Source organism: Clytia hemisphaerica, unplaced genomic scaffold (assembly GCF_902728285.1).
Source record: "Clytia hemisphaerica strain Z4C2 unplaced genomic scaffold, Clytia hemisphaerica genome assembly, whole genome shotgun sequence".
NCBI classification, from domain to species: domain Eukaryota; kingdom Metazoa; phylum Cnidaria; class Hydrozoa; order Leptothecata; family Clytiidae; genus Clytia; species Clytia hemisphaerica.
The window spans coordinates 405,112-417,817 of NW_027104290.1; the positions used below are offsets into that span (position 1 = coordinate 405,112).

At 35.1% G+C, this 12,706-nt stretch overlaps 1 protein-coding gene across 1 annotated transcript in view; it reads left to right on the top strand.

The window, feature by feature from the left end:
- LOC136817073 (double-strand break repair protein MRE11-like) overlaps nucleotides 1–8,829 on the top strand; it is a 28,325-nt gene extending 19,496 nt beyond the window's left edge. The window contains exons 10-17 of the mRNA XM_067073416.1: nucleotides 512–632; nucleotides 1,557–1,675; nucleotides 2,204–2,440; nucleotides 3,070–3,340; nucleotides 4,432–4,484; nucleotides 6,359–6,393; nucleotides 6,765–6,807; nucleotides 8,060–8,829. Coding sequence (XP_066929517.1) covers nucleotides 512–632; nucleotides 1,557–1,675; nucleotides 2,204–2,440; nucleotides 3,070–3,340; nucleotides 4,432–4,484; nucleotides 6,359–6,393; nucleotides 6,765–6,807; nucleotides 8,060–8,131 — 951 coding nt within the window. The 3' untranslated portion in view covers nucleotides 8,132–8,829. The remainder of the gene's footprint in view (nucleotides 1–511; nucleotides 633–1,556; nucleotides 1,676–2,203; nucleotides 2,441–3,069; nucleotides 3,341–4,431; nucleotides 4,485–6,358; nucleotides 6,394–6,764; nucleotides 6,808–8,059) is intronic.
- Nucleotides 8,830–12,706: the final 3,877 nt, after the last annotated feature.

Consider the following 12,706-nt stretch of genomic DNA (forward strand, 5'->3'; position numbering starts at 1 on the left):
ATAGTTCAAAATCAAAACTTTCAATAAACTTCATAAAAAAAACCACGGCAAAGCTAACATCGGCAAGGAAATCGAAAGTGCCCATGTCGGCATATGCCGACATCGGCAGTTAAGGGTTAATGGTCTTATCTTGAGTGTCTTCTCCCAGTAAAAGCCCTGTTTCGTTGACGCAAAGTTTTTGTTTCTTTCAGTGATGACATCACATGGGGATGAATTTTTCCGGATATTCATCTCATGGGTACAATTTATCGGCCAATTTTTCTGCAGGGTATAGTCCCCACTTGTTTTATGACGACAGCCTACACGTTTTTTTATAAGAGTGATGTTTTTCAGAGTAATCAGAGGCGCCTTTTTTACACCCTTGTCTTTCAACGCCCCCTAAAAATTTCGGCCGTTATGGGGAGGGTGCCACTACTAGTCACAGCACAACAGGTCAGATCTCTTATGAGAATTCCTACAGAATCGTCTTGTAAACTTTAGACTTTACTCTTCTTTTGATTTTATTAACTAGGTCGAATACAGCGGCGGTTATGAGATCATCAATCCACATCGATTTGGACAACAATTTGTTGGTCGTGTTGCTAACAGTAAAGATCTTTTACTCTTCTACAAAAAGAAGACTTATTCCGCCAGTAAGTGAAACTGGAAACTTGCTCTGAATAAGTACCTTAAGGGAAGAAATTTTCGTGGAATTTAATTTTGCGGTTTACAGCTCAAAATTCGGAAGTTTCGTGGAATTTAATTTCGCGGTTGAGGGAATTTTTGTTTAAAATATCTTATTTTGTCCCAAAAACACCAATTCTATAGGTGATTTTTTAAATCATGAGAATGTTTCGTGGAATTTAATTTCGCGGATTTGTCAAAAACTGCAATATTAAATTCTGCGAAAATTTGTTCCGCGAAAATTTCTTCCAATTAAATCAATAGATTTGAGAGATAGATTTGAATCGAGTGCCTCCCCCCCAGGGATAAATTTATCTTATAAATTTTGAACGTAGATTCTTTTCAAACACTCTGTCAAGATAGTCTGTTTTTTACATTGTCACAAAACACATGGAGTTACTGAACATTTAAGAAGCTTCTGCATGTGGGAGATTTTTTTTGGGGCAACGAAATACAAAAGGCACAAAAAGACACCTTTGATTACCAATATCGGCACCCCTTTTCTCTTTTACCCCTTTATAAAAAAAGATGAAATTCCCCAAGGGGCGCCAAAATCAAATTATTCTAAAATTACCTTCCCAGTTTGTCCGAACTTCAAATGGTGGTACGGTATTGTGCCGCCCTTAAGGCTAATTTCAGTCCCCTAAAAGTTAGAACTACAGTAAAAACTACAGTATTTATCCCTAAAAAAGGATAAATTTAAGGAATTCATTTACAAAATTTCGGTTTTTTCCTCAATTTTAGACCCTAAAACTTCTGATTTTCAAAAAAAATCGATTGGTTATAGTCGACCGTTATTTGTAAACCTATTCCCCCGGGTTCTCTACAGTTAAAGACAAAAGAGTAAAATATAACTTTAAAAAACTAAGTATTCAAATCATCTTCTATTTAAGCCTCTCGAACGAAAGACGAAACGGATGGCGTTGGTAGAGGACAAGAAATGACTTATTCACAAGCCAGCGGAATCAAGATGGAAGATCTCATCAATGAATATTTAACCTCTGATAGTAACGTAAGTTTTGTTGTTTAGTATTTCAGAGATACAGTTGACGCTCTCTAATTCGACGTTCTACTATTCGATAGGTTCCCTTATTCGATGAAATTTAAAGTCCCCGTTAACAAGAAACTCTCATAAACGACGCTCCCTTATTCGATAAAAATCCAATTCCCCTTGAAGATCGAATTACAGAGCGTCACTGTAGCTCAATAACCATCGTCATTAAGTTCCTTATCCGCATCAATGGTGAACGGTTGTTTATAATGTAGATGTGGTGTACCGATTGTTGTCGGCACATTAGAAGTTGATTACCACTCCTCGGATGATGATTTGGTCACGTTCCTTAAAAGCATTAACATGTGAAAGGCCCCCGATACTCGAGCACAGTATCAGATAGTAATTCCTTCACCTGTCTCCTCTAATCTAAATGGTCCAGTCCAAAGCTTTTCGCAAACGGAAATAACAACCATTTAGGATTTCGCGATTAATTATTGATTTTTATTTTTTGCGACTTTTTTCAACATGAATTTTTCTTGTACATAGATTGGTAACTTAAGTATTCTTTCGGAGAGGAAACTGAGTAAAGCATTAAATGAATTTGTATTGAAAGATGAGAAAGATGCCATCCCAGAACTCGTGAAATATCAACTACGCAAAACACAGACCGAATTAAAGAGAAGGAATTTAGTTGAAGAGGAAAAAATAGATGCTGAGATCAGCGTTATTAAAGAAAATGAAGAAAACATGGATGAAGAACAGGAAAATGAAGAGATCGAAAAAGTAAGAAATTTATTTATTGCTATTTATAAAAAAAGAAAATTTTTAATATCTTATAGTATTTTTGTCTCGATCCTTCGTCCAATATATTTGCTGCTATATTTAACCTTATGGTTGGATTAAATAGATAGATACAAACGTGGATATTAATTTATTGGCAGAAGAAAAATTGGAGGAAATTTTAGTCACTTTGAGGAAGTTTTGTCACAGCTTAAAAAAAACTGACAGGGAAAGTTTGACAGTTAAGTTAACTAAAAAATGAGAATAACAGTGATAAGGGAGCTTACAAAGTATCTTTTCTAATCTCATAACAGATCACCCATTCTACTTATACCACGCTCTGCTCTAAACGAATGTGACGATCTGAACTGGTTGTCAAAACAATCGAAATTTCGTTGCCTTTCGCTTGAAAACGAAAGCGAAAGCGATTGGGCTCTAGCCTATCAGCGCACATAAAAGCTCATTTAATATTCATCCCAAATATGGATGAAAGTGATGCGCCAAACTGGATAGATTCTTTGAAGAAGCCATGGCGTTTAGAGTCCGGGTTAGAGTTACTACATGCCATGCGCGGAGTATCAGAATCTGCTTAAGGATCAAATAATTCTAATTTTTTTTCATTTTTTTTCTAGGTTTTGAGAGAGAGCAGTATGAACAAAACAAACAGAGTCTCAAACAAAGACGCTTTTGACGAATTTGATCTCGATGAAGAAGATGACGATATTCCATCTACCAAAACCACCCGTGGGCGTGGCAGGGGTCGAGGGCGTGGGAAAACTACCTCCACTCGTGGAACACGTGGTGGAAGAGGGCGTGGTAGTAGGGGCGGTAGAGGAGGCGCGAAGGGTTCACGAAAAGCGGATAAAGAAGAACTTGATATCACTCAGAAAACCATTCAAAGTTGTAAGCTTGTTGTCATATTTGTTTATGATTTTAAAATCATGTAAAAACATGCCTTTTTCAGAGAAAAGTTTTTTCGACAAGGGGAGGGGCAAGAGGTTTTTCAAAATATAGGGGGGATTTAGAAGGGGGCAACCAACCCACTAGGACACGATGCACTGGCATTCTTAGAATGTAATGGGGTTAATTAACGGAATATTACCGAAATAAATAACTAGTTGTTTATTCGTGAACCTATGCTAATGATAATTCAACATTCATGCCTTCATCTTCGTGTATAAAGGGTTAAAGGCGCATACTCTAAAGGCGTTTCAAATTTTTTATTTATATACCAATGAGATTAATCAATTTTGCACTTCTTATTAAAAGTCTGAATATAATCTGCAGCAGATACAAAGAAAGGCTGTAACTTTCGATAAAATTAGAATAAGATAGCGGTTTTATGCTTGTTGGAAAAATATTCAAGAGTGGAATATTACCAAAAACAAAAAAATCAAAAAAAATTAGTAAGTAAGAAGGAGTGCGATATTATAAAATAGAAAAGATTATTTTAAAAAATCAGGAAACGAACATAAAAATGAAGAAGAAAAAAATCAACTTCAGGATGAAGAACTGCGCTGTAATTATCATTTCCAAAACAGTAATTTTTGATCTTAAGATGTCATTACTGTGAAAAAGTTATACAAAAATATTAATTCAATCGGAAGATATAGGCCAAAATTTATCACTGATTAACTTCACAAAGTTCATTAAAAAGTAACAAAAAGAAGCCCATTTTATCTTTAACTAGACAAAAGTTTTAAGCAGTGTCTTTTGACTCTGTTAACCCTCTAGGTTAAAGAACTCCTAGTACCCCCTAGTATGAAAATAAAGGTCAAATGACAATTCTACAAGAAGTTTTTTTCTTCTTCATTTTTCATCTTTGTTTCCTGAATTAAAAAAAATCGTTTATGATGATATTCCACTCCAAAATATATTTTTAACGAGCGTGAAACCGCTACCTAATTCGAGTTCTATCAAAATTTACAACCTTTTTGTCTCCACTGCAGATTATATTGAGGCAGACTTTAGAATATCTCTTTTTCCTTTTTTAGCATTTATGTCAACTGCAACAGGGCGGAGTAAAAAGAACGTGGTTGACCTTTCTGTAAGTTCTGAAAGCTTTTGGTTTTAAATAAGAGTGATTGTTTGTTTACTCATCAATTTTAATTCACAAGCTTTTTCACATTGGATTGACACAAATGTGGAGCAAGATTGGCCAGAAAGAGGAAAAGAAAAACATTTTTTGCTTATATATTAGCATAATATAACAATAGGGAGACACTGTTCTGATATGAAATATGTGCCTGATATGAAACGGGAGCACTTATGTAAAAATAAAACCTTTAAACTGAAAACCATTCTCTTTTTGTCTTCACAAAGTCTTTTGCTTATACAGTTAACTCTCTCTAATTCGAACTTCTATTATTCTAATATTATGGGTTGACATCGTGATGTTTGATGGACAATCGATTACTCAGCTGACACACAATTTTTGGACCTACCTTTGGAGGTCCTATAAATTAACCCGTGTTCGTTCGTTCGTTCGTTCGTTCGCTCGTTCGTCCGTTCGTTACTAGCTTTTCTCGGGATTGGCTCATTAGTTTTTCCTAATTTTTGGCACAAAGATGCAAAATGGTAATGCCCAAAATGTGACGGAGCCCGATTTAGAAAAAAAATTCATTTCCGGCCGAAAATGCCGGAAATATGGCGGGAAAAACCGGTTTTTTGGCATTTTTCTCGAGATTTCATCATTAGTTTTTCTGATTTTTTGCACAAAGATGCGTATTAGCAATGCCTAAAACATGGATTAGTCCGATTTTTGAGAAAAATTCTATTCCGGCTGAAAATGCCGGAAATATCCCGGAAATCGCCGTTTTTGCAGATTTTCATTGGACTTTTTCCTTATATTTCGTTGTTTTTTCACACAAAAACATTATTTGTAGCAATGGCCACCATCAAGCATGGTTTAATTGTCAATAAAAGTGATTTTTGAAGCCGGAATTTTCTAAAAATCGCCGGAACAGCCTATTTTCGCCGGAAAAACGGTATTTCTTGAATTTCTCGAGCTGTACTTTATATTTTTTCATGAAATTTTGCACACTGATGCAAAATGGCAATACCTAAAATATGACAGAGCCTGATTTTCAATTAACGTACTTTTCCGGCCGAAAATGCCAGAAATATGCTGGAAAAACCGTTTTTTTGGCATTTTCTCGAGATTTCATCAATAGTTTTCTCTGATTTTTTGCACAAAGATGCGTATTAGCAATCGCCAAAACATGGCCGAGTCCGATTTGTGAGAAAAATTCATTTCCGGCCGAAAATGCCGGAAATATGCCGGAAATCGCCGTTTTTGCAGATTTTCATTGGACTTTTTCCTTATATTTCGTTGTTTTTTCACACAAAAACATTATTTGTAGCAATGCCCACCATCAAGCATGGTTTAATTGTCAATAAAATTGATTTTTGAAGCCGGAACTATTTTAAAAGTCGCCGGAACAACCTTTTTTCGCCGGAAAGACAGTATTTCTTGAATTTCTTTATTTTTGCAGATTTTCATTGGATTTTTTCCTTATATTTCTATATTTTTCACTACACAAAAACATTATTGATAACAATGCTCACCATCAAGCATGATTCAATTATTTTTTTTCATTTTTCTTTTCACATTGCTATCTAACTTTCATCATCAGGTAGGTCCATTCAGCATATAGCTTGTTTTTTCAACATTCGTCTAACGTTACATAGTCACTGTGAACATTAGATGAACGTTGAAAAAATGTTGTGGCCAGCTGGGTAGAAAGAGTCTACATGGTATATAACCTGCAGCAATCTGATCATGCTGGAAATGGTAGTTCCAGGTTTCTCGCTTTTTCTTCTCTCCCGAAGATAACTATATTATGAAAAGGCAGCCTCCCTTTGATTTTTGTATTTTTGTAGCAAAACGTTCTCAATAAAGAGAATAACTTGTATTTTCAGATGTATGATGATGATGATATACCATCCACAAAAAGGTGATTAATTAAGTTTTCCTCCCATTAAGGGCCCATGCCACCGCGACCGGGGAGTCCAGGGGGTTCATGCCCCCCCCCCACTTTTTTTGCAAAGTAAAATTTTTGGGTGCGCCTCCTTAGACTCAATATTCATTGGCCCTTACTTTAAATTTCATGGCGTGGGCCGTGGATTATGAAAAAAACCAATCATTTTCGAAAGGCTTCTTTCTTTGATGAAATATTCATCTTCATTAGTTTCAGTTCTTAAATTGAAGCAAAGCGTGTTGTAAAACTTCGATTGGAGTTTGTATTCAATACAATTAATTAAACTGCAAATAAATAACAAAAAATTTATTTATTTTAAACTTAATAAAAATTGAATTTTCTTTCAGTTTTAGATCTCAGAGGTCAAAGAAAGTAGATTACACTTATTTGGTAAGTCATGTATAATGGTAAGTAGCTCAAGGTACTCAATGTATCGTGTCCATATTGCAAGTATAGTTACCCACTGGCGGACTCAAGACTATACTGAGTTTATGTATCGGAAGATATCGAGGGCGACGGTAAGTGAAATCGATACAAAACAAAGTCGATAGTTGATGAACGGCTTTATATCGCCTTTGCTCACATAAACAGACGACGATATCTTGGTGTTTTTACCGTCGTCGAGCAAAGTGGACGGCGATTTCGACCCCATGTCAGCTTTGCTTTATACCGTCCCCCTCGATTTATCTCGAATACATAAACTCGCTAATAGAGCAAGTACGTCGGAAATGCTTGTTAAAAGATAATGAAATTACTATTACAAATCTCTTCCTCTGATACGTTCGACAGGGTCTAAAACCGCTTATGAGTTAGCCTCTTCTGGAGATAAAAAAGATAATTATCGTATACGGTGGTCCCGCTTTTATGATGTCATTTCTAGGATGCTTCAATACATAATTCGTGATATTCATAACGTAATGATTTACACGGTAGCACCCAAAAAGACCGCGTCTTCGCCACTAATTTTGAATTTAAACAATAAAACTTGTGGCAACCGTCCGGACTATTTTGGGTGCTTTTGTATAAAACATTACGTCATGAATATCATGAAGTATATCGATGTTGAAAGCATCTTTTGCATCTCCAGAAGAGGATACGCGTTTTTTATAAGAACAAACTATATAAAAACATAAGGCTTCGATGGCCAAAATGTTAACAAAAAGCTACGAACATTTTAAAAGGCTTTGGGGACTCTGAAACACCCAATTTCTTAGGAAAATAGACCAAATTGTTCAAAAAATGGTGAAAATAAGAACATGTTAAAAACATTTGAAATCTTCAAAAATTTTGGATGTTATTATAAAAAAACCGTGTAACTATCACCGTGAACGCTGACACCGATTGGAGTTTTGAGAAAACGCATCAAGCAAACTAATATTCGTATTACAGATGAATCTCGCTAGTTTGAGCTCGAGCGGGGAATCTTATTTGTTCGAATTACAGAAAATTTCATATTATAGAAAATATTTTAAGAAGTTTTCTCCTTGTCGAGGGCTGGAAACGAGTTAAAAACATCGAAAGATTCTACTTAATAGAAGTTCAAATAAGCGAGAGTTTACTGTGATTAAATTTCAAAACTTTAAGAACATCGGAAGACTTTTTGAATATTGTTCTTATCACAAAAACGTGTTTTCCATTATAGGATGACGATGAAGACGACCAGGAAAATCCGTTCGATCAAATCAATCAACCTTCCAAACGCGCTCGACGCTGAAAGCTGTTAATGACCGAAAAAATGAAGGCGAAAGTTTTTATTTAGGATATCCTGACGAACCACAAAAGTAAGGTACGACAGTAATGGTTAAATCAGGAACTTGAGTGTAATTGAAATGTCAGAACAATTATAACATCACATTGGTGTGAATATGATCGAATTGACTATGGTATGCTGACTACAGTGCTTCAATGTTTAAGTTGCACTACTACAAACCATAGATATCAGCTACTCTGTATTTCCCAAGCAACGGTAGGTGAATGCACCATCTTTGTTGAAAGTAGGTCACAGCAGATCATAGTTCGGTACCGGCAATTTGTTCAACCAAGCTAAAAAACCTGAATGGCGCGAAGCGATGAGGCGAAAGATAGGCTTGCTCGATCAAATTGCCAGCACTATGTTCTACTTATTAAAGCGGATGGCGGATTATTTTGATTCAAATAGGGGCGGAGTAGCTCTATCTAGTGTTTTATGTAAGATATCTGTGCTACAAACGCTTTATACTTGTCGCTAGCGTAAATATGATTTGCTAAATCATATCAAGCCCTTTTTCACACAAAAAGAGATGTTACTTTTGTCACTATCATGTTTCTAATGTATATATTTACTTATTCAAAGAATGTAGATTTTTATTATTTTTGACAGGTATTTTTAGGACCCACGAAGAACAATGCAAAGAAAATGCAAATCAAAATTAATCATGGGTTTTGAGTTTTGCAACGAAGTGCCAGTGACAGTTGCTTCTCTACCCCTACCCGGAGGTCGACCTTTTTTCGTTGCCTGTCCGTTCGTCTGTCACCAGCTTTTCTCAGGACCGGCTGATCAGTTTTTCTGATATTTGCATAACTATGCAAAATGACAGCACTCGAAAAGTAACGGAGCCCGATTCTGGGGTGGGGAGATTTCGGCAAATCTGGGTCAAAAAGTGCCTAAAAATGGGGTTTTTCGGACTGAATGAAATTGTTTCGTTGTTTTTTTTCGGATCATTTTTGCATGGAGACGCAGAGCAAGGTTCTCTAAAAATTGGCAGAAGTTTATTTTTGGCCGTAAAAATTGAATTTTGTACTATGAGCATTTCTCGCGATTGGCTTAGTTTTTTTTTGCAAAATGATATAAAAAAGTAATGTTTAAAATCCTATTTTCCAAAAAGAAATTTTTTAGCAAATTTTGTGCCAACAATTACCTAAAAAAGAATTTTTTGTATTGGTGAACAATCGTCTCATTGCCGATATTGAAATCCACAAAATATGAATTTCAGCTTTTCAAAAATAAATTTTCAGTTAAATTTGCGCCAAATTTCAGACTTTTTTTTAAATCGTTTCAATAAATTTCATAGTGTTATCTTTACAGGATAGATATAATTGTTTGGGATTATGACCGAAACTTAGCATTGTTTGATTTCCAAAATTTGTTTTTTGTATGTGGGGCCCCCATACCTGAACATTTGAAATCCAGTGTAGTAAAACAAGTTTCTTTTTGTTTCAAGCTTACGCATCTTTGTGTTATCTTTCTTTTTTCGTTTGAACATTTTCTTCGTCATTCAACATGTTTTCGATTATCTTTATCAGGTAGGTCCATTTAGCATGTTACCTGTTTCAATTTGATTACCACGATTGAAACCTAATAGCGCTCTGCAACGCATACGTCATAATTATTACTTATCACTTTTTTTTATATTTGTACGAGTTGCAATCCCACAATTCAATGCGGCTCAATTAAAGATACGTGAAAGTTGTTATATATCTTTTGTCAAATGGAACTCATACAAACACATCGAGAGTAATGATTATGTCAAAAATAAAATATATTTTTAGATTCAGCGGGGTGCGCTATTTGGTATTTTCTAATCAAAGTAGGAATCATTTCGTCCGCATTTTAAATTGTTATGAAAATTCTGTAATCATACATCTTTTCACAAACTAATATGTTTTTTGAAATCATAAAGAGTGAATATGTAGAAATGTCTTTACAAACCAAAATTCTAAATCCTTTATCATGCATCGACTATAAAACTAAAACACTTTACAGTCCGTTTAGAATCTCAATAACTTTTTCTTAAAAGTCTATCTTTAGAATATGCCTCTTATTGGTGTTATTTTCTTGCCAGGTTAAGACTGAAGGTATTACAAAATGAATTAAGGTCGACCCGCCCAGCGCGGAAGCCTGTCAATGAAATCCAGTTGACCTCGGTTAACTGAATACACAGGTTGCATAATTTAGACAAATCACGCTTTTACTCGAAATTTTTATGTGCTTGTTACATGACATTTATTTCTGATTGGTTCGAATTTATTGATACTAATAAAGTTATCAACTGCAAGTTGTAAAGCAAGTAACATGGGAATAAAATCACGTGAACTTTTCGAGTAATCACATGTTTTGACTGCATTGATATAATTTTGCAACCTGTGTATTCCTGTAGAACTTTTTCATTTCAGATAACTATGATGAGCAAGCCAAATCGAGAAATTATTTTACACTTATGCGACTTGAGGTGTGTTAATGTTTTAAGCCATGTTTCTAGGTCTCAACCCTAAATACAAAGTACACTATACCTTCGAAGGCTTTATTTAAAATTCAGAGAGATACTTTTTCACACTCCTTCTCACAGACCCGGTAGGATTTTTTCAGCCAGTGGGGATAAAATTAACAGGCTGAAACTCATTGGGGACTGATATTCCCATATTGTTTATGGAAAAATACTGAATATCTTTTAGTGAGGATTGGTGTACTTGATAATTTTCAGTGGGGATAAAAATCGGAGGATAATTTTCCACCGGGGACGATATTTTGGACAATTTTTCCAGTGCGTCTGTGAGAAGGGGTTGTATGCAGCAAGTATTCGCATTATAAAAGATTCTCTTGGCATCAAACTACAGATATCCTCTTTCTATCCGGCTTCTATTCTACAATCTTTTTTATAAGAACCAGGAGAGCTTTGACGAGTAACCGAGAAAAAGATCGTTCATCCTTAATTTTTTAATCACCTTGCCAAAATATATAAGTAAAGAGTGAACATGCCAGATGTTTTAAACTTTAAGATCAAAAAAAAAAATTAAAAGCAAGGATTTAGCTACTATAAAACTTGTGCAGATGGTTATAAATCAAAGAGGAAAATAGATCAGAAAGCTAATACCTTTCTTTAATTAATCATCAAAGACGGTCGAGGCAATGTCGCATTAAGGATTAAACAATATCTATTATGCTTGATTAAAAATCACAGCAAAACGTTTTATAGCATTGATGATTTTTCATTCACAAGCTTAGCAGTAGGCGGCTGTTAATTGATATATACTCACTCACTAAAATGAGTTTTACCACACTTTTTTTTATAAGAACATCCAAAATTTTTGAAGCCTTCAGATGTTCTTAACTATTCCGGTTTCAAGCCTAAGAATGTTCTTAACATGGTCTTATTTTCAGCATTTTTTGTGTACTTTTGTCCATTTTCCTGAGAAAACAGGTGTTTTAGAGTTCACGAAGCCTTGAAATGTTCTTAACTTGTTCTTAAGACTTCAGCCACCGAAGCCTTATTATGTTCTTAAAAAGAACGTGTGTACCTCTCAAAATCTTAGTACGTGCGCGGATGGTCTTAATCCATTAAATCCTATTTGTTTTTTAAAAAAAATCAACCCATCGCAAGGTTCACAAGTAGTTCGAGATAGAGTTTGTGTTGGGGAGACGCAACTAAAAGGTGAGTCATTCAGAATCATCAATATTTTTATTCAAGCAGGTACTGTCAATTACTTCATGCTTCATACAGAAGACTGAATATTCTGACTAGGTACACTTTGTGAAGTAATAATCTAAAGTTCTAAAGTACGAATACATGTTTTTTATAAGTGTTTTACTTAAAGGCATATCTAGGCTCAGAAAAAATGTATTTTTCTGAAATTGCGCTTGTTTTTTTAAGATTTTACGGATTTTTGGAATTTTGATACAATTTTGCTTTGGATATAAGCATCCTTAAAAGCATTTTCAGCCCTCAACCTAAGCATCTCCGAGCCTTTTTTCAAAATTTTTGTTTGCTTATATAAAAAACATGTAAGTCTTGAAATCTAACTTTCATAGATTGAGAACAAGAAGATTTTGTGAGCTAGAGCTGAAAAAAAAATACCGTGATAGTAACTCCAGTTGTCATTTTTCGAGGTTTTCCTGGGTCCATCAAAAGTCGATCTTTCCCAGCTGTCACACAACGTTTTTTCGACGTTTATCTAACGTTCACAAGTCCATATAACGTTAGGTGAACGTTGAAATAACGTTGTGTGCCAACTGGGTTAGGTAATTCATATGCAGTTAAGAATACCCCGTTGCTCTACGTATCTACGTAAGAAAGATTTCGCCATGAATTCAAGAATGAAAACAGTTCTATCACTTTTATTTTTTTTTATAGGAACATCAATATGAAGGTTTCCTGTGCAACTGCTTTTATACTAGTAATTGCAGCTGGTTGCCACATTGCCCTAGCTGACGAATTCAACAACTTTAAAGTTTGTGGGAAAACAAGCACTGGAGGAAAACTGCAACGTATTTGGGCGGCGAGAATGCAAACCAGGGCGAACTCCCTTGGCAAAT